Consider the following 20,242-nt stretch of genomic DNA (forward strand, 5'->3'; position numbering starts at 1 on the left):
ATATCATGGCACCCATGGCCACAGAATGGAAGATTGCAGGCAACTTAGAGAGGAAGTAACCCGGTTATTTAACAAAGGGCACCTTCGGGAATTTCTGAGCGATAGGGCGAAGAACCATTTTAAAAACAGGGATTTCGGCAAGCAAAACGAGTAAGAAGAACCGCAGCACGTCATTCACATGATCATCGGCGGCGCCGATACCCCTCAGGGGCCAGTGCTTAAACGCACTAAAACATTGATTGTGAGGGAAAAGCGATCTCGAACACAAGATTATGCATCCATAGGGACTTTGTCCTTTGATGATGAAGATGCAGAATGAGTCATTCAACCTCATAACGATGCACTGGTAATATATGTACTCATGAATAAAACTAAAGTTAAGTGTGTGTTGATCGATCCAGGAAGCTGCAGGAGGTTGTCTAACAGCTCGACCTGCAGGAGCAGATCGTACCCGCAACTCTGGTTCTAAACGAATTCAATATGGCATGTGAAACCATCAAAGGCGAGATAATCCTACCAATAAACGTGGCCGGAACCATCCAGGAAATGAAGTTTCACGTGATCGAAGGCGACATGAGATACAATGCCCTTTTCGGAAGGCCATGGATCCACAACAGTGTACGGAGAACAACAAGCAGCAAAAGAAATGTTTGCCGTCGAGGAAGCGAAATCAATATCCTCGCCTTCACCAATAAAGGGATCGGGCTCAAAAGGAGAACGAGACACCAAATAGCAATCACAGACGTCGGCTTCGACCCAGCAAGATAACCAGAAGATCGAAGAAGATGATGATCAAAGGGTCCATCAATTTTTCATGATTCCCGATGAATTCGATGCCACCAAATCAACAATTGAGGAACTATAGCAAGTCACATTAATCGAGCACTGGCCCGAGCGAAAGGTATACTTGGGAACAGGGTTGAGCCTCGAACTCAGGAAGAAACTTGTTCAATTTCTTATCGATAATATTGATTGTTTTGCCTGGTCCCATTTAGGTATAACAGAGATTCCATCGGACATAACGATGCATCGGCTAAGCTTGGACGCTAAGTTCAGACTGGTGAAGCAAAAGAGAAGGCCCCAATCTGAGGTAAAACACGCATTCATAAAAGATGAGATAACCAAACTTCTCAAAATAGGGTCCATTCGGGAGGTGAAATATCCCGAATGGTTAGCCAATATAGTTGTAGTGCCTAAAAAAGGAAACAAACTTAGAATGTGTGTGGACTATAAGGATTTAAACAAAACATGCCCCAAAGATTCTTTTCCGCTGCCCAACATCGATCGTATGATCGATGCCACGGCCGGCCACGAGATCCTCACTTTTCTCGATGCCTATTTGGGGTATAATCAAATCCAGATGAGCCTAGAGGACCAGGAAAAACTTCATTTGTCACCAAATATGGAACATATTGTTATAATGCGATGCCCTTCTGGATAAAAAATGCAGGGGCTACTTACCAATGCCTAGTAAATAAAATGTTCGAAGAACAAATAGATAAATCAATGGAAGTTTACGTTGATGATATGCTAGTTAAGTCCCTGCCCGTAGAGGACCATTTGACCCATTTGCAGGAAACGTTCGAGATTCTGAGGAAATACAACATGAAGCTCAACCCCGAAACATATGCTTTCGGGGTCGGTTGGGGCAAGTTCCTTGGCTTCATGGTGTCGAATCGAGGAATCGAGATTAACCTCGATAAAATCAAAGCCATCAAATACATCACCATCGTGGACATCGTGAAAGCTATATAAAGGCTAACGGGACGGATTGCAGCCCCAGGCCGATTCATTTCGAGATCATCATATCGAAGTCACAACTTTTTCTCTCTACTCAAAAAGAAGAATGGTTTCGCTTGGACCCCGGAATGCCAACAGGCATTAGAGGAACTAAAACGATATCTATCGAGCCCACCGCTACTTCACACTCCAAAAACAGACGAAAAACTCGGCTTATACTTGGTAGTATCAGAAATTTCAGTGGGCGGTGTCCTAGTTCGGGAAGAGCAAGGTACGCAATTTCCCATTTATTATATAAGTCGGACCTTAGGAGAAGAAGAAACTAGATATCTGCACTTAGAAAAACTGGCACTCGCACTAATAAACGCCTCTAGAAAGTTAAGACTGTACTTTCAATGTCACCTCATATGCGTATTAACCACTTGCCCGCTTCATAATATTTTACACAAGCCCAAACTATTAGGCCGATTAACTAAATGGGCCGTCGAACTCAGTGGATACGATATTAAATATCAATCCCGTATGGCTATGAAGTCTCAAATTTTAGCAGACTTCGTGGCCAATTTCACGCTGACCCTCGTACCCGAAGTCAAAAAAGAACTATTGAAATCGGGTACATCATCGAGGGTATGGACCCTTTTTACGGACGGGGCTTCGAACGTGAAGGGGTCTGGGCTAGGCATAGTTTTAAAGCCACCCACGGGTAATACTATTAGGCAATCTATTAAAACTAGCAGGTTGACTAACAACAAGATCGAGTATGAGGCCATGATTGCAGGTCTGGAGCTAGCTAAAAACTTGGGAGCAGAAGTCATTGAAGCCAAGTGTGACTCTTTACTGGTGGTGAACCAAATAAACAAAACCTTTAAAGTTCGAGAGGATAGAATGCAAAGGTATTTGGACAAGCTGCAGGTAACCTTGCACCGTTTCAAGGAATGGACTTTACAACATGTACCTCGAGAACAAAATAGTGAGGCCAATGCACTTGTGAATTTAGGATCGTCGGTCGAGGAAGGTGACTTGAGCCCGGGGACTGTCGTTCAACTCTCGAGATCCGTGATCGAAGAAGGTCATGCTGAGATAAATTCTACAAGCTTAACCTGGGATTGGAGAAATAAGTACATTGAATACTTAAAGAGCGGAAAGCTCCTATCGGACCCTAAAGATTCAAGGGCCCTATGAACCAAAGCTGCTCGATTCACGTTGGCTCCAAATGGAACGCTATACCGAAGGGCATTCGATGGACCATTAGCAGTATGCTTGGGACCGGGAGATACCGATTATATCCTACGCGAGGTATACGAGGGCACTTATGGGAATCACTCCGGTGCCAATCCATTAGTTCGAAAAATAATCAGAGCAAGGTATTATTGGATTGATATGGTCAAAGATGCGAAGGAATTGTTCGAAAATGTGACAAATGTTAAAGGTTTGCACCAATGATCCATCAACCCGGAGAGCAACTTCACTCAATCCTATCCCCATGGCCATTCATGAAATAGGGAATGGATATCGTTGGCCCTCTACCATCGACACCAGGTAAAGCTAAATTCATTTTATTTATGACTGACTATTTTTCTTAATAGGTCAAAGCAAAGTGACGAAATAGTACCCGACGAAATAGTATGTGACAATGGGAAACAATTTGTAGGAAGCAAAGTGACAAAATTCTTCGAGGATCACAAAATAAGAAGGATATTATCAACACTGTATCACCCCAGTGGGAACGGACATGCCGAATTAACGAACAAAACCATCATTCAAAACCTAAAGAAGAGGCTGAACGACGCTAAAGGAATGTGGAGAGAAATCTTACCCGAAGTCCTTTGGGCATATCGAACGATGTCAAAATCTAGTACAGGGGAAACCCCGTTCTCCTTAGTATATGGATCCGAAGCATTGATACCAGTCGAAGTCAGCGAACCCAGTGCCAGATTTCGATACACGATAGAAGAATCAAATAACAAGGCTATGAACACTAGCCTCGAATTATCAGACAAAAAACGAGAAGCTGCTCTCGTCCAATTGGCCGGCCAAAAGCAACGAATCGAAAGATATTATAATCTAAGAACCAAGCTCCGCCATTTCAAGTCCGGGGACTTAGTTCTAAGGAAAGTCACCCTCAATACCCGAAATCCAAATGAAGGAAAACTAGGACCGAACTGGGAAGGACCATATCAGGTTCTCGAGAACGTCGAAAAGGGATCATACAGACTCGGTATTATAAACGGCAAACAACTATTAAGCAATTGGAATGTGTCACATCTAAAACGATACTACTGCTAAGGTACGTCCCCTCCATATTCATTTACATTTCAAAACTGACCCTTGCAGAAGTCCGATCAGGAGTTAAGATGGCTCCTTCGATACGAAGCCATAGATCTGAAAGCATGCGTTGCACTCTTTTTCCCTTGGACCGATTTTATCCCAAATGGGTTTTTCGGCAAGGTTTTTAACGAGGAAATCAATGATCGTGCTGCACCTACAAAAGTATCCGAGGACTCTTTACAATCGACCTCGAATACTGGGGGCATTAAGGCCCTCAAATACATGAAGTTCAGTTGCAAGAAATATTTCGCAATAACAGGGTTCCAATAGGGAAAGTTGTAAGATCCAAATGGTCAAAACCAACCATGCTCATGTAGTTGGCCCGAACCCAGGCTCAAAACATTAACACACATGTAGTGACTTGAAAAGAAAGTTCTCCTCTTTACCGGCATCTTATACCCAAGAAAAATTCCTCTATTTAGAGATTTATTACGCATGCGGGCTACATTACTTCGAGTTCGAATCATTCACTCGACTACTAAGCCTACGGGCTACTTTTTATTTCGAGTTCGAGCAAGCACTCACTCGACCATTATGCCTACGGGCCATATTACTTCGAGTTCGAATCATTCACTCGACTACTAAGCCTACGGGCTGCTTTTTATTTCGATTTCGAGCAAGCACTCACTCGACCATTACGCCTACGGGCTACATTACTTCGAGTTTGAATCATTCAATCGACTACTAAGCCTACGGGCTACTTTTTATTTCGAGTTCGAGCAAGCACTCACTCGACCATCATGCCTACGGGCTATATTACTTCGAGTTCGAATCATTCACTCGACTACTAAGCCTACAGGCAACTTTTTATTTCGAGTTCGAGGAAGCACTCACTCGACCATTATGCCTACGGGCTACATTACTTCGAGTTCGAATCATTCACTCGACTACTAAGCCTACGGGCTACTTTTTATTTCCAGTTCGAGCAAGCACTCACTCGACCATACAGCCTACGGGCTATATTACTTCGAGTTCGAATCATTCACTCGACTACTAAGCCTACGGGCAACTTTTTATTTCGAGTTCGAGGAAGCACTCACTCGACCATTACGCATATGGGCTACATTACTTCGAGTTCGAATCATTCAATCGACTACTAATCCTACGGGCTACTTTTTATTTCGAGTTCGAGTAAGCACTCACTCGACTATTATGCCTACGAGCCACATTACTTCGAGTTCGAATCATTCACTCAACTACTAAGCCTACGGGCTAATTTTTATTTCGAGTTCGAGCAAGCACTCACTCGACCATTACGCCTACGGGCTACATTACTTCGAGTTCGAATCATTCACTCGACTACTAAGCCTACGGGCTACTGTTTATTTCCAGTTCGAGCAAGCACTCACTCGACCATCATGCCTACGGGCTATATTACTTCTAGTTCGAATCATTCACTCGATTACTATGCCTACAGGCAACTTTTTATTTCGAGTTCGAGAAAGCACTCACTCGACCATTATGCCTACGGGCTACATTACTTCGAGTTCGAATCATTCACTCGACTACTAAGCCTACGGGCTGCTTTTTATTTCGAGTTCGAGCAAGCACTCACTCGACCATTATGCCTACGGGCCACATTACTTCGAGTTCGAATCATTCACTCGACTACTAAGCCTACGGGCTACTTTTTATTTTGAGTTCGAGCAAGCACTCACTCGACCATTACGCCTATGGGCTACATTACTTCGAGTTTGAATTATTCACTCGACTACTAAGCCTACGGGCTACTGTTTATTTCCAGTTCGAGCAAGCACTCACTCGACCATCATGCCTACGGGCTATATTACTTCTAGTTCGAATCATTCACTCGATTACTATGCCTACAGGCAACTTTTTATTTCGAGTTCGAGAAAGCACTCACTCGACCATTATGCCTACGGGCTACATTACTTCGAGTTCGAATCATTCACTCGACTACTAAGCCTACGGGCTGCTTTTTATTTCGAGTTCGAGCAAGCACTCACTCGACCATTATGCCTACGGGCCACATTACTTCGAGTTCGAATCATTCACTCGACTACTAAGCCTACGGGCTACTTTTTATTTTGAGTTCGAGCAAGCACTCACTCGACCATTACGCCTATGGGCTACATTACTTCGAGTTTGAATTATTCACTCGACTACTAAGCCTACGGGCTACTTTTTATTTCAGATTCGAGCAAGCACTCACTCGACCATTATGCCTACGGGCTACATTACTTCGAGTTCGAATCATTCACTTGACTATTAAGCCTACGGGCTACTTTTTATTTCGAGTTTGAGCAAGCACTCACTCGACCATCACGCCTACGGGCTATATTACTTTGAGTTCGAATCATTCACTACTAAGCTTATGGGCTATTTTCATTTCAAGTTCGAGCAAGCACTCACTCAACCATTACGCCCACGGGCTATATCTCTTCGAGCTCGAATCATTGACTCAACTAATAAGCCTAAGGTCTACATCACTTCAAGTTTGAGTAAGCACTCGCTCGATTATATGCTACGAAAGTCCAAATTTGATTAAATTGTTTAAATCATTCATAAGGCACGAATAAAGTCTTCACAAAACAGAAGCAAGTCGGCAAAATTATTTATATACAAAATTATCTACATGGTTGATTACAACGTAAAAACTAAAGACTAAACTTCTTGGTCAGGAGCTGTCTCTTCTTTATCAGGCTCCCCCCATTCTCGGATCCGCTCTTACTCCCATCATCATCATCATCATAGTCATCATTATCACCATCAGAAACCAGAGCTTCAGCATCGGCTTCAGCATTGGACCTTTTTACCTCTTCAGCGAGATCAAAACCACGAGCATGGATTTCCTTGAGGGTTTCCCTTCGGGATCGGCACTTAGAAAGTTCAGCAACCCAATGTGCTCGAGTATCGGTGGACTCGGCTGGCTTTCTTGCCTGGACCTGGGCAACTTCAGCATCGGCCTGATAGACGTCCACGAGTGCATCGGCCTTTGCCTTTTCAGCATCAGATTCGGCCTTGGCAAGTACAGAGGCCAACCGAGCCTCAAGCTCCTCTATTCTTCTTGCTTGAACCGGGCCTTTTTCCTTCATTCTCTGAAATTGGGTTTCGGCCGATGATAACTAGGCTCGGCAGTTTCTTTTTCTGCAGCAAAGCGGTCTATACCTTCTTTCCACTGCAAACACTCCACTTTTATTACGTCGACCTCCTCACGAAGCTTCCCGATCATCTCGATTTTTTGCTGCAGTTGTGAGAACGAAAAGTTAGCCATCGTTCAGGTATCAAGCCCATAGGCTTTCAAAAGTATCATTACCTGCTCAGATAAATCGATCTGATCTCGATAAGCCTTGGTCAAGTCAGCTCAGAGGTCTTTTACTTCCTCTTCTCTCTGACCTAAGAGAAGTCTTAGGGAGTTCCTCTCATCAGTAACCCGTTGAAAGTTGGCCTCGTATCGACGCAGCTCATTTTGGGACCGAGAACATGCTTCCCAATGAACTGCCGCTGCCTACAAAGAAACAAGAAATGAAGTTAACGGAAAGTAAACATAAAGGTAGTACCGAAAAAACAATTTTAAAAGCTTACCTGATTCAAAGCCGGCCGCACCCCATGAAAAAGATCCGATTCATCACCAGTACCGGCAACGTTCTCGATACCGGTAAACAGATCACGAAATAGATCCTCTGTATCGTGAGGTCTATCTAGATCGAAGGCCCCCAGAGCTTGGGCTTCCCGAATCACCCCTTCAGAAAAAGCGGGAAAGGTAGGCGAATCTTCGATCGCTGCTGCCCCAAACGAATCACCTGGAGCATTCTCTTCAGTTCGAAGGGATTCAAGGGCCCCTTCAGTCATATCCCCCATCCGTTGGCTCCGATGAGATACGTCTCCGATCTCTGATAATTCAGGGACTCCACCCGAATCTTTCTCCAGTATATCCTCAGTTCGAGGTAGAGCCTCATGGAGCATCATCGATCCAGCTGCCGATGGGGCATCGATGGTTCTCTTCGTTCGGGCCGCCAGCGCAGACCCATCATTTTCTTCTTCTTCTTATTCATCTTCATCCCTTAGACGCAGAACTGATTCCACAGTCAAAGGAATGACATTCTTGTTCGGCTTACGAGCCTTCCTCTTTTTTGGTTTTAGATCTTCGGGAATGAAGGCTCTTTTTCTTTTATTTCCCTTCACCGGTTTTGGGACAGAGGCCAAAATTTCTTCCTCGTTGGACAAGGGCCTCAAAACCGAGTCTTTACCCAAACCTGCATATGGAAAATCTTAATAAAAAAAAACTAGAAAACCACCTCGTTCGAATCATCGAAGAGCACGAGAAAGGGGCTTACCATGATTTTTTGCCTCCCACCGACCCTTTGACAAATCACGCCATGAGCGCTCGGCGTATGTGGAAGTAGAAACAAGAGCTCGTGCCCAGTTCTTAAGATTGGGAACTGCTCTGGGCATTCAGGGAACCGCTACATCACAAAAGGAGGAATGTTGATGAGGGAAGAAATGAAAGAACAAAGTAGAAGTAACAGCAGGATCACACTTACGTTTTATATTCCACTCCTCGGGAAAGGGCATCTTTTCAACCAGAATCAGGTCCGAAGTCCTTACTCGAACGAATCTGCCCATCCAACCACGATCCCTGTCCTCGTCAATGCTCGAGAACAGAGCCTTGGTAGCCCGACACTGAAGTTTTATTAACCCTCCTCGAAAGAGTTGAGGACGGTACAATCGGATAAGATGGTTGAGGGTGAATAACATCCCCTAGATTTTGCTCACAAAATATCGGATCAGGATAATGATCCGCCACAAAGAAGGATGAACCTGGCCTAGAGTTACCTGGTATTGGCGACAGAAATCGATAATAACGGAATCGAGGGGACCAAAAGTGAAAGGGTAAGTATACACATTCAAAAATCCTTTCACGTGAGAAGTGATATCTTCGTCAGGAGTAGGAATTATTATTTCTTTTTCACCCCAATTGCAATCCTTCTTTAGCTATTTGAGGTGCTTTTCGGTTATCGAACACATGTACCTCGATACCGGCTCACACCTGCCAGGGACCGATGAACCTTTATCGACCTTAAAATCAGAAGTAAGAATACACGCCCCGGGAACGCACTCCTCATGCCATGGTTCTGCCGGTGTCTCATCGGCGACACATTATGAAGATGAAGCCTCCTCTTTCTAAGGAATGGTTTGTGATGTTTTCGCCATTTTCAAATTCAAAGTTGACGAATATAAGAAAGTGGCAAAGATTTGGTAGAATTGAAGAGAGGCTTTTGGGAAATCACGGATTTGCGGGTAAATCAGAAAATACGAAAAGAGACTTGGGAAATTTTGAAGATTGAAGATGTAAAAGCGTTAAATGGTAAGAGGAAGGGTTATTTATAGGCTTAAGCGATGGCGGTTAAGTATCAGTGGTGGCCGACCACCGTCTGACATACATTAAATTCCTTGAAAGACTAAACCGACGGGACAACTATCACATGCATCATGATCGAGCCCGATGGAGACGTCAGGTTATAATCCGATCAAGATGTCAAAAAATCATATCGTTTATCACCACATTCTTCCTGAAAAAAAGGGACTATCTGTATACGGTCAAAATAGATTTCGGCCTTCGCACGTTCAATCGAGTTCGAACGATGATCGATCGAACTGAGATTCCGAAGATGGAACAAACAAGCCGATCCATGTCGAGTTAGACATCGTTTTCGAGCTTGAATCCAAATCGAACTACGACGCAGAGTAAAGCTATCATGTTTATGATCCAGAGACCAACCAACATTGGCCCCGAATCAATTCGAGAGCTCGAGTCAGAATCTAGATCGAGCCAAGATCGAGAGCTCGAGTCAGAATCGATCTCAAACCGAGATCGAAGGCTCGAGGCAAGATCGAGCTCATAGACAAAAGCCGTTGCAATCCCACTAGCGAGAATCTTGGCAGAAATTGTGGAAAAGCTGATTTATCATGGGTCTCCCACTAAGTATTTTTTTATTATGCTTAGAGCAGGGTCCCTCTATTATAAAGGACATGGTTATCATTTATGAGAAGGCCGGTTTTCTCAGGCTTACATTGTAATAAAAATGCTATATCCTCCCACAGTAAAGAATAGTTCTTTCAGATTTCTTAAATTTATTCTATTTGTTGAGGCCTAAGATTCATTGTTCCTTACAATCTTATCTATTTCGCATTCTTTGCAATCCATATTTATATTTCTATTTATTCTTACAATTTGTATCAAGTTACGCCACATATCCTTGGAACTACGTATAAATTCAACTCTATCCATTTTTCGTGTAAACAATCGGATATCCGAAATCCGAACCGATGCGTTCAATTTCGAATTTCGGATTTCGGATTGAATCGGATTTCAGATTGTGTTTATTAAAATTTCGGATTTCGGATCGGATTCGGATTGCATTTTCTAGAATCAGAAATCCGAAAATCCGATCCGAAATATGCTAAATCCGATCCGATCCATGCACAACCCTACTTGGGATCGAGTGCAAAGGTGCTTTCAATATTTGTGCAAAATTCCCATACCAAACTAGCTAGCAAGTCCAGAGAGGACGAAACTATTGAAATTAAGCAACCTCATTGAAAAATAGTTAGAGTTTACGAAGTCATTAAAAAATTGTCACTATTTTAGCTGAAACACGGAAAGTTCCAGCATAATATGATGGATTTTGGAGCTCATGCGTATAGCTAGCTTCCAGCATATTATGTTGGAACTCTAACACATTATGATGGAATCTCATAGGTAAAAAATACAAACTGCAGCATATTATGCCAAACGTTCTAAATCAGGCTGATTTTCCCGTCATTAGTAGCTAGCTAGCCAGGCCCACCAACTTTAATTTGGACCATATATACATACATACTCCACATAATAGCTAGCGTTCGTCTCTATCTTTACGGCTGTTATGCAAAACTGCTGCAACTCTCCCTCGAACTGTTACTATCAGGTAACGACAGACTCCCCTCCCTACCCGCACTGCACAGAGATATAGTACGTTGTAATTAATTGCACTGAGTTTGGTTGTTTTCTGGGATCTGGTGCATGGCAATTCTTCTCATTTGTCACTGTTAGGGCCAAACCTCCTTTTTCTTACAACTCTCGTTCTGTCATCTTCAATTCCTCTCTGTCCAGCCACTACATACATATATAAGAGTACATTCATTAATCATTTAATACTTTCATTTTAATATTAACAGAACGTATAAGTCTGCTAGTCAAAAACTTCAAATTTTCAGTTATTGCTTTGTAGTGTGAGCCATTTCCATATATATGATCTGGAGATGACCAGCGGGCCTTGGCTCTATCTCCTATTTTTTAACCTCCTTCTCTTCTTCTAAACCTCTTTAACTTTTTTTTTCCTGATATATTCCTTAATTTCTTCTATAGACCTCCTCCATTTTGCAACCTAGTCTAGGCCGCACCAGCTTTCAGTTGCGATTTCCATTAATGAATTGAAATTTTATTTAATTTCTTCTTTCTGTTTTAGAAAAGCGGGACCCACCCTATTCCTATGTCCTAACGAATCCCATGGTTCTTATCGGATACTAGGAGAAATATATAGTCGGATTGGGATGGGGAAAAGATTTACAGTACTGGTCGTCTTTTTGTAAATTAAACTGCCACGATCCTCATTCAGCAACGCTGCCCTCGTCCACATGAGAGAGAGAGAGAGAGTTTGGTATTAATTGAGTTTTGAAAGAGAAAATCTCTCTCTCTCAGTCTTTACTGCCTTCCCAGGCTAAACATATAATGTTTCATCATCTAACAAGCTAGCTTTGTATAAGTGTAGCGCCTTCAAAGAATGTCATGTAACGTGTTTGATTGCATATGAATTTTAAGAGAAAAAAGATAATTATTTTTGAAACTTGTAATCTAAAACAACTTATAAACTTTTGTGTGGTCATAAATTATATGCAAAATGAGCAGTTTTAAATTAAGTTATCTTTAGAAAAAAAAATCATTCTTTTTGAAACAAATTATAAAGGAAAGTGTGTCACAAAAAAACAGGAGGAAGGGAGTATATAACTATTTTACATTCCTCAATCCACACATATAGTTATCCCCTCCCCTTCCCTCCCCGGGTACTCACAAATAGTGTGTAACTATTTTACATTCCTCAATCCACACATATAGTTACGCCCCCCCCCCCCCACCCGACCCCCTGGTATTTTTAAGTATATATAACTATTTTACATAAATGTATGACTAAAGTAGAGTAGGACTTAAATGAACATGAGCTGCCTAGCTAACCCCTAGAAATTAGAATGTGGTCCCTGTCGTATATTTCATTCCCACTTTTCCATGTGCCGCTTCATCTTTAGAAATTAGAACGTGGCCTCTTTCCTTTGCTGTACTCTTTTTATACGTAAATAATATAGGCTGGTATTTTTAAGAATTCTCAAATGAACGCTTTCTTTTACTTTGAATAAAAATTTGCACATTTTGGAGATGGATTTAACTTATAAAATATTAATCGTGTAAAGAATTTTATATGTACTAATCAATCCTGTTAAAATCAGTGAAGTATAAAACGCAGATTGGTCGACCTTTTATCTATAAATTTATCGGAAAAGGTCCAAAATGTGCCTAACCTATTAGATTTGGCTTAAGTTTACCTTCATTCCACCTATTGGACCGTTTCCTATTATTTATTCGGCACAATCTCAAGGCACGACACCAATCCCCATGAATTTTTAATTTTATAAAGGTTAAATTTACATTTAAAAAATATGCGTATTAAATATGAAAAATTAGTATGTATAGTAAATACATTAAAGTTTGTATAAGGTTCAAAGGAAAAAATGTACAGATCATTCAACGTGAAATTATAAGCCATTAAATTCTTAATCACAGAACAACAACAATAACAACAAACTCAATGAGTTTCTACAAGTGAGGTCTGGGGAGAGTAATAATCACGTAGAACAACATATTAAATTATACTCCCTCCGTTTTAATTTATGTCAACCTATTTCCTTTTTAGTCCGTGCCAAAAAGAATGATCTCTTTCTTTATTTGGTAACAATTTACCTTTATGTAATGATTTATAGCCACACAATATATATGTGCCTCATTTTACATCACAAGTTCAAAAGTGTTCACTCTTTTCTTAAACTCCGTACACACTTAAATAGGTTCACATAAATTCACATAAATAGTATTCAATTGCAATGATCTACACATGAAAAGGTTGTATGCGTGAAGACAAGCATATGGATGAACGATCACTATCAGAAGAGTTAAAGAATTATAATCCGACTCAGATGGTATTTAAGGGTGTTGCCGATCGAGCTGCATGCGCTAGATAAGATACTACGTACTAAGGTTGTGATGTATATATGTATATAGGTAGGTAGAAATTAGCAGAGAGAATGTACTGTGAAACGAAGAGATGGCAGGCTGCAGTTTCGCTAACTAAATCGTGAAAAGCTCAGCAGATGGCACACAAAAGGTTTTGTTATGTTTGTCTGCCCACAACCCAGCCAACACACCAGACTCACTGTCCATACGCTTTAATTTTTTGGCTCCCATCACTTTATATATATGCCATGTCATGTGTTTCATCAATCTCTATGGACTTTTTACACTAGATTAATTAATGGAATTCTTGTTAGCTTGCTTTGTTTCAAATAATTAAGTAGAGTAGGAATACCTTTAAACCTTGAATCTATGTACTAGCTACTCAAATATGTGAACTGTAAAGACTTACTAGACTAGGATAGACTTTAATTATGTTGACACTTGATTCGTGATAAGTGGAGTAGTAGGTTAGCTCCCAGTCAGATATATCCATGACACCTATATAGCAAACCTGCTTCCGCACCCTAATTGAGCCACACCGAACCAACCCCCATAATATTAAGAGAGAGAGAGAGATTATTCAACTTTGCCACCAATGAGCTTCACTTGAATTTACATTGACAAACAAAATCACTTGAAATTTATGCTCTAATTTACCTGACATGACTCGAAAAAACAATATCCCCCCCCCCCCCCAAAATTAACTCTAAGCTAGTTGGTTGGACATCTTATAGTATAACAAATTAAAGATGTTACAAAAGAGGGGTGGACTGGACCTGACCCCTAGGCCCAAGGCTACATAAAAGTATATTCTAACTTCGCCTCCTAGTATATATTCTAGCTTACTAAAAATTTGCCTTATTAATCTTCTGCTAAAGCTTGGCAACTGCCACTGATCAAGTTGGTAAGGCCCTTTGGAACCTCTAGGCAGCTGTTGAAATGTGTAATAGATGTTAGCCTTATGTAAGTATTGAGTAATAGTAAGATCATTTTGCTTCAAGTTTTGGAATTGCATGTTAAGATTGAGAATCATTGTGTTAGAAGGGAAAGATAAACAGCTTCAAGGGCATCCCAAACTCCTTTCGATGAGTTTAATTAGGCAATGGCTATTGAAAATGTTTCTTCAGAAAGAGATGAGAATAGAACACTCAAGATCATTTGATCAGGTTGTATATATTGAATGTAAGCTGCATTTTGTTTGTTGACATTTGTACCTTCAATTGAAATTTGAGATGGTGGACATGAAAGGCTTTCATCAACTTAGCTATATATGGACATTTTATCACAAAGGAAAGGTGGTAGTACGCCAAAATAAATATTTTGCGGCTGCTAACTTGATTTAGATAACTGTGAAGCTTCTAATGGAGGTACTGGGTGATTAGCAAGAAATCAACAAGGACAAAGCGTTTTCCTCGCTAAAAACTTCAGAGATAATAGAACTAACAAAAATAAAAATTAGAAGATGGACTGGGTTTAGGTAAGTCTAGTTTCCTTTCACATACTTAGGATGCCCTAGCTATATTGGAATAAAAAGGTATACCATTTCATAGACCTTGCCACAAAAGTGCGGGCGTTGGCAAGGAGCTTTTCTCTTTTGCGGGAAGAGTAATAATATGATCGAGCATATAATATCTCAAGTCCAAAAAAGTATTGGGGAGAGTAAGTCAGGACATGGTACACACATGCTCCAGCTTACCGAGGACATGATCGTTGATAGAAAGGTGTGAAGATCGAGAACTAGGGTAGAAGGGTAGTAGATAGTTTCACGTTTATTCTTTTCTTACATTAGTATCAATAGTATTCTCTTACTTTATTATACTTAGATCTTTATTACTATCGATTGTTTCTTTTGCTTCAGAGTTCTTATTATTTTATTGCTATTGGTACTGCTTCTTTTTCATAGTTTCTCCACTACTGTATTTCTTTTCAATAATATTATGACTATGCTTTTTCTGAGCCGATAGTCAGTCGAAAATAGTCTCTCTTTCTTCACAAGATAGGGATAAGGCTGCGCACACATTTCCCTTCCTACACCCCATTTGGGAGATCACACTGGGTCTAGTGGAATAGCCAATTTACAAGTCCTTCAAATTACCCCATCTAAAGTATTGAGAATTATGGAAAGCCGGATGTGCCTAGTACATAAATATGGTAATTAAGAACTTAATTTCTATTTTTAGAATCTATCAACAAATTTTATTTCAGGTTAAAATCTCTATGGGAGATAAGTAAAACAATATGGATTGGAATGAACCTGGAATATAGTGTCTGTCAAGTGGCCGAATCCTACAAGACTAAACTGAGAAGTGTCATGGTCAAATGGGAAAAACCAGAAGAAAACTCATGGAAACTCAACACATATGGAAGCTTCATGGATAACCAAGGTAGAACAGACGCTGGTGGTGTTGTTAGAAATAGAATTGGGCACATGGTCATGGCTTTTGCCAACCCATTCCAATTCTTGACTAACAATTGCTCTGAAGTCCAAGCTGCCCTACAAGGATTCTTTGATGCTATGATCAGAATTGTCAATCTCAACTTGGAACTAGACTCACTCTTAGTAGTCAATATGATCCTCGGAATTTACAAGATCCCATGAAAGTTGCAATATGACATTGCTCAAATACAACACAAAGTCCAATAGAATAGTATCAAGCACTGCAAGGGAATGGAGTTGCGATTTATTATCTAAACTCGCAACTACCCTCACAGAAAAGAGAGCTTCTTGACGGAGAGTGATGACCTTCCTAATGAAGTGAGAGGAGCTCTTAGAATGAATAGGATGCAAATCCCAGCCTTTATAATAAGGGAAAGAAAGCATTCAGGATGATTTATTGAACCTCCATTGTCCCCTAATTGAAGAGCTATTGGTGTTCTAACTAGTCCCTATCCTTAGTAGCTCTTCACTTCTTTTGAATCATGTGCTTGCACGTTGTAGCTTTGGCATTAGACCAAAAAAACAGTAGCATTTTGATAATGTCTCTCTTATGGGAGGTATTGATTCTATGTCCTCCTCCTCAGTAGGTAGGGATCAATGTCAAATCCTCCACCACCAGAGAAGGTGGAAGCCTGGGTGGATGGATTAAGAAAAAAAAAGATGAAGTAGTGAGCATGATTGAGTGTTGTGGGTGAGGAAGAAGGGAGAGGATTGAATTGTGACTACGGAAATGAAGGCGGAGAAGAATCCGACATGGCTCTAATACCATGTAAACCACATATTATGTGTACACGGCTGAATGTGTATGTGTGTATATATATATACACACAAAATTGGGTTTCAAGCTAAGGGATAAGAGTGAATAGTTAGATAAGGACACAAAGTAGTATCTATTCTAGCCTATTCATTTTCCTTAGGATCGTCAGTTGAATATGACTGAGATGGGTATGCTTCAATACTCTTTGACAAAATAAAGCTCCTATAAGTGTCACCGAATGCAGACACCACTTCTGTGTATTATTTCATATAATCACAAGAGTGATAAAATATGAACTGGATGCTTACTTTTTATTTAGACTTAGCATCATTTTCAGTCTTATAAATGCATGGAAACTCTTTTTATCTCCCTCTAACAAAGTGCTGCGGCATATATGCTTTTTGGCAGAGTAATGAATCATCGAAAGTCAGACAGCAACTTGAGAAGAGAAAGGGTAGCTGCTGACTGCTGACAGGAAGAAGCTACTGAAAGTATGGAACAGTGACATTGACCGCAGTTAAACACGAACAACGAAGCAGCGATAAGAACATAACTTCCAATGGCAATAGAGTCCAAAATTAATTCATATTTCACAAGGAAGAAATTAACCTCAACTTTTTTCAGTTCCTTGCATCACCATCATCGTTCATCAGCCTGAAATGAGGCTGATGCTGCACCTTATAACTTACAAATACTGGTGAAAACAAATCACGAAAGACGACGTTAGATATCAAGTTTCAACCAAGAAGACGAAACAGAAGAAGTTGATCAAGTGAAAAAAAGCGCACATATACATAAAACAAGGCTCCTTTTCTTTGTCCTACTTCATTGATCGATCAAGTAACTCAACGAAAACTGTGGCATGACTACAGTTTGGTGATCGAACCCTGCCCTGCGCTTGGAAAATCAAACATAAAATAACCAGCATTTTTAGGATCTAGCTATAATATTGGGCAAAGTATTTCATCATCTCGATTAACTAGAAATATACACAAATTGAACCTGAAAATAGTAATCTTTCTATCTCAAAGACTTCCCATTAACATTGAATGAGCTTTGGTATGACACTGTGTCAAAATGAAGTAACGTCCAATGTGCTTTTTTTGTCCTCCTTTGCCAATATTATGACGAAGGGTGATGCACCGATCAGGAACACCTAGCAGATTAATTCTCTTCAATTCTCTATGTCTTTTAATGTATCTTTCTTGTAATTTGAATGGGCTTTGGTATGGTAGCTTGAAATGCTGATGGATCAAATATCCAAATCCAAGGACATGGATGCCTTGCCTTTGTCAGACGATTCTTCATCAGAGGGTACTACTTGGAGTGGGCTGTTAAAATTCCTTAATTGAAGAAAAGGGGTTGAAGACGTTGATAATGAAGAAGAAAAATGGGGAGCGTTAGAATAAGTTGTTGGGATAGTCGAGGATGAAAACATGTCAGAGTGATCCATGGGGCAATCCATATTCACTCCGAATAGCCTGAGTCGCTTTGCTGCCACCTTACCTTGAACCACCGGCACCGAGTTGAACACCATTGGCTCACCCCCACTACTTCCACCAACACTACTACAACCTCTTTGCATTTGCATTATTTCAAGCTCATGTTGTGATATTAATTGGGAAGCAGTGGCTCCCGATCTGGCATAATTTCCTGACCCGCCCGCACAAGGGTTTGCATTTACCACTGTGGCATTAGTGCTAATGCTACTATTGTTGAAACAAGTGTTGTAGTAAGCTGGACTAGTATTACCAATTCCATAGATGTAGCTATGCGGATAATGATGAGACTGTTGTTGTTGAGCGATATTGCTGCCTGCTTCCAGCAGCAAATTATGGGAATATTGTGAATGAGGATGTTGTTGTGTAAACGATGGTGCCGGCGGACCCCTTTGTAAGAAGAGGCGCCCATGATTCCAATTAGAGAAGTGGTGCGGCACCATAAAGGGATTCATGTCCGGGGCATCAGGACGGCGGCGCCAGTCGATGAAGAGACGATGCTTGACCAATTCACCAGCTCCGCGCTGAAATGAGACAATATCCCCAGCGTCGAGCTTCTTCTCCTTGACAAAGCGGCTCCAACCTTTAGTCATGACATAGCTTTGGCTGCTATTCCAGTAGGAATACCTGAATCTCCATGGCTTCCCATTTCTGTCTTCGAAATTCAACAGAAGTCCCCCCTTGTCGTTGCTAGAGGAATCCAGTGGGAAATACTTCTCGGCATGCTGTTTTGGAATGACTAAACGATTGAGCTTGCCCACGTCACTCGGAGTTACTACCTTATCGAACATATGTTCCCTCTCAATCAGGTGATGAGCTTCTCCTCCAGCAACCTCATCGCCGTCCCCATAATATCTGGTAGCCGTAGGGGAAGAATCCATCAACAGAAGCTCCGTACTTTCTCGGTGCTGTTGCTGCTGCTGCTGCTGCGAAGAGGATGTTGAAGATGAGGAGGAAGACTGAGAAAAAGGGCACATACCTTTTGAAGAGCCAGCTGCTTGTTGTTGGATCCCCCTTCTATTAGTAAAGAAATTCATGATCTGCGGCACACACCATCCAGTACTATAGAGCTTGTCCAAGGTATAGATCTAGAGAAGATGTGAAGTTGAAGATGGGAAACTAGCTACAACGAAATGATAAATAAAACAGTAGAGAAAAAGAGTTGTTCTAATAATGACTACTGATATATATGTACAACTTTTCTGACTCCCGGAGTGATAAGAGAGGATGAGTGGTTAAATGGTTCTAGGGTTAAAATTGAAAGAGCTCTATCTCTTTAGCAGGAAAGTTGATGATAAGGTACAGTTTGAGAAATATATATACAGTGAAACAAAAGAAGAAAGAAAGAAATTAAGAGGGATATCCAAGTTAGTCTAGCTCTCCATCAGCCCTAATTACAACATAGAAAGGGAAGCTAAGGTCAGTGCTTTTTTCATAGCCAAGAAAGACTCGTAGATGAAAGAGATTATTATTACTCATTAGAGAGAGAGAGAGAACGAAGGAGGATAATAATTTTAGGTAGTAGGATTATATGCGGTGATTTTAATTCTTAGCGGCTGCTTCCTGGAATCTTATCAAGTTTGGCAATTTTCATTACAATTATTCCTTCTTTCCTAGTTCGTTCACACTGAAAGAGAGAGAGACGAACCCACAAATTATCTGATTGGTTCCTGCGAGCTCGTCCTCGTCATCAGCCGGGGTGGTAGTCAAAGGGGATCGAGGATTTGAACTTACTTGGTTCAAATTCGTAACATTTAATTTAGTGAGTCAAAAATTTATTATTTTAAGGGGAGCCATGGAACAGTAAAAATGTCTCCATGTGACTTATAAGTTCGAATCATGGAAACAGCTACTAATATTTATATTAGGTTAGATTGTCTATATCATACCTCTTGGATGTGGTCCTTCCATGAACCATGCGTGAATACAGGTTGCTTCGTGCACTGAGTTATTTTTTAAAAAATTTATTATGTCGCACACATTTAATAATATTTTGGGCAAAAATATAGTATACAATCGAAAGTTACACTGGATACGCCCTGATGGTTGTATCAAAATTAAAATAATATTTCATATTAATTCTCATGATTTATATGGATCTTCACTACCTAACAGTTGACACTACTAGTGGAGTAGTTATTTTCATTTCTTCCTAAGGCCCACGAGACAAGAGGGCTAGCCAGCTGTTTCTTAAAGCA

At 40.8% G+C, this 20,242-nt stretch overlaps 1 protein-coding gene across 1 annotated transcript; it reads right to left on the reverse strand.

The window, feature by feature from the left end:
- Positions 1–17,336: 17,336 nt before the first annotated feature.
- On the reverse strand, positions 17,337–19,608 carry LOC107789006 (B3 domain-containing transcription factor NGA3). Its single transcript, XM_016610765.2, has one exon. The coding sequence runs from the start codon at positions 19,079–19,081 to the stop codon at positions 17,798–17,800; it is 1,284 nt and encodes a 427-aa protein (XP_016466251.1). The 5' UTR covers positions 19,082–19,608; the 3' UTR covers positions 17,337–17,797.
- Between the last annotated feature and the right edge of the window lie 634 nt (positions 19,609–20,242).

Source organism: Nicotiana tabacum, chromosome 15 (assembly GCF_000715075.1).
Source record: "Nicotiana tabacum cultivar K326 chromosome 15, ASM71507v2, whole genome shotgun sequence".
Lineage (NCBI taxonomy): Eukaryota > Viridiplantae > Streptophyta > Magnoliopsida > Solanales > Solanaceae > Nicotiana > Nicotiana tabacum.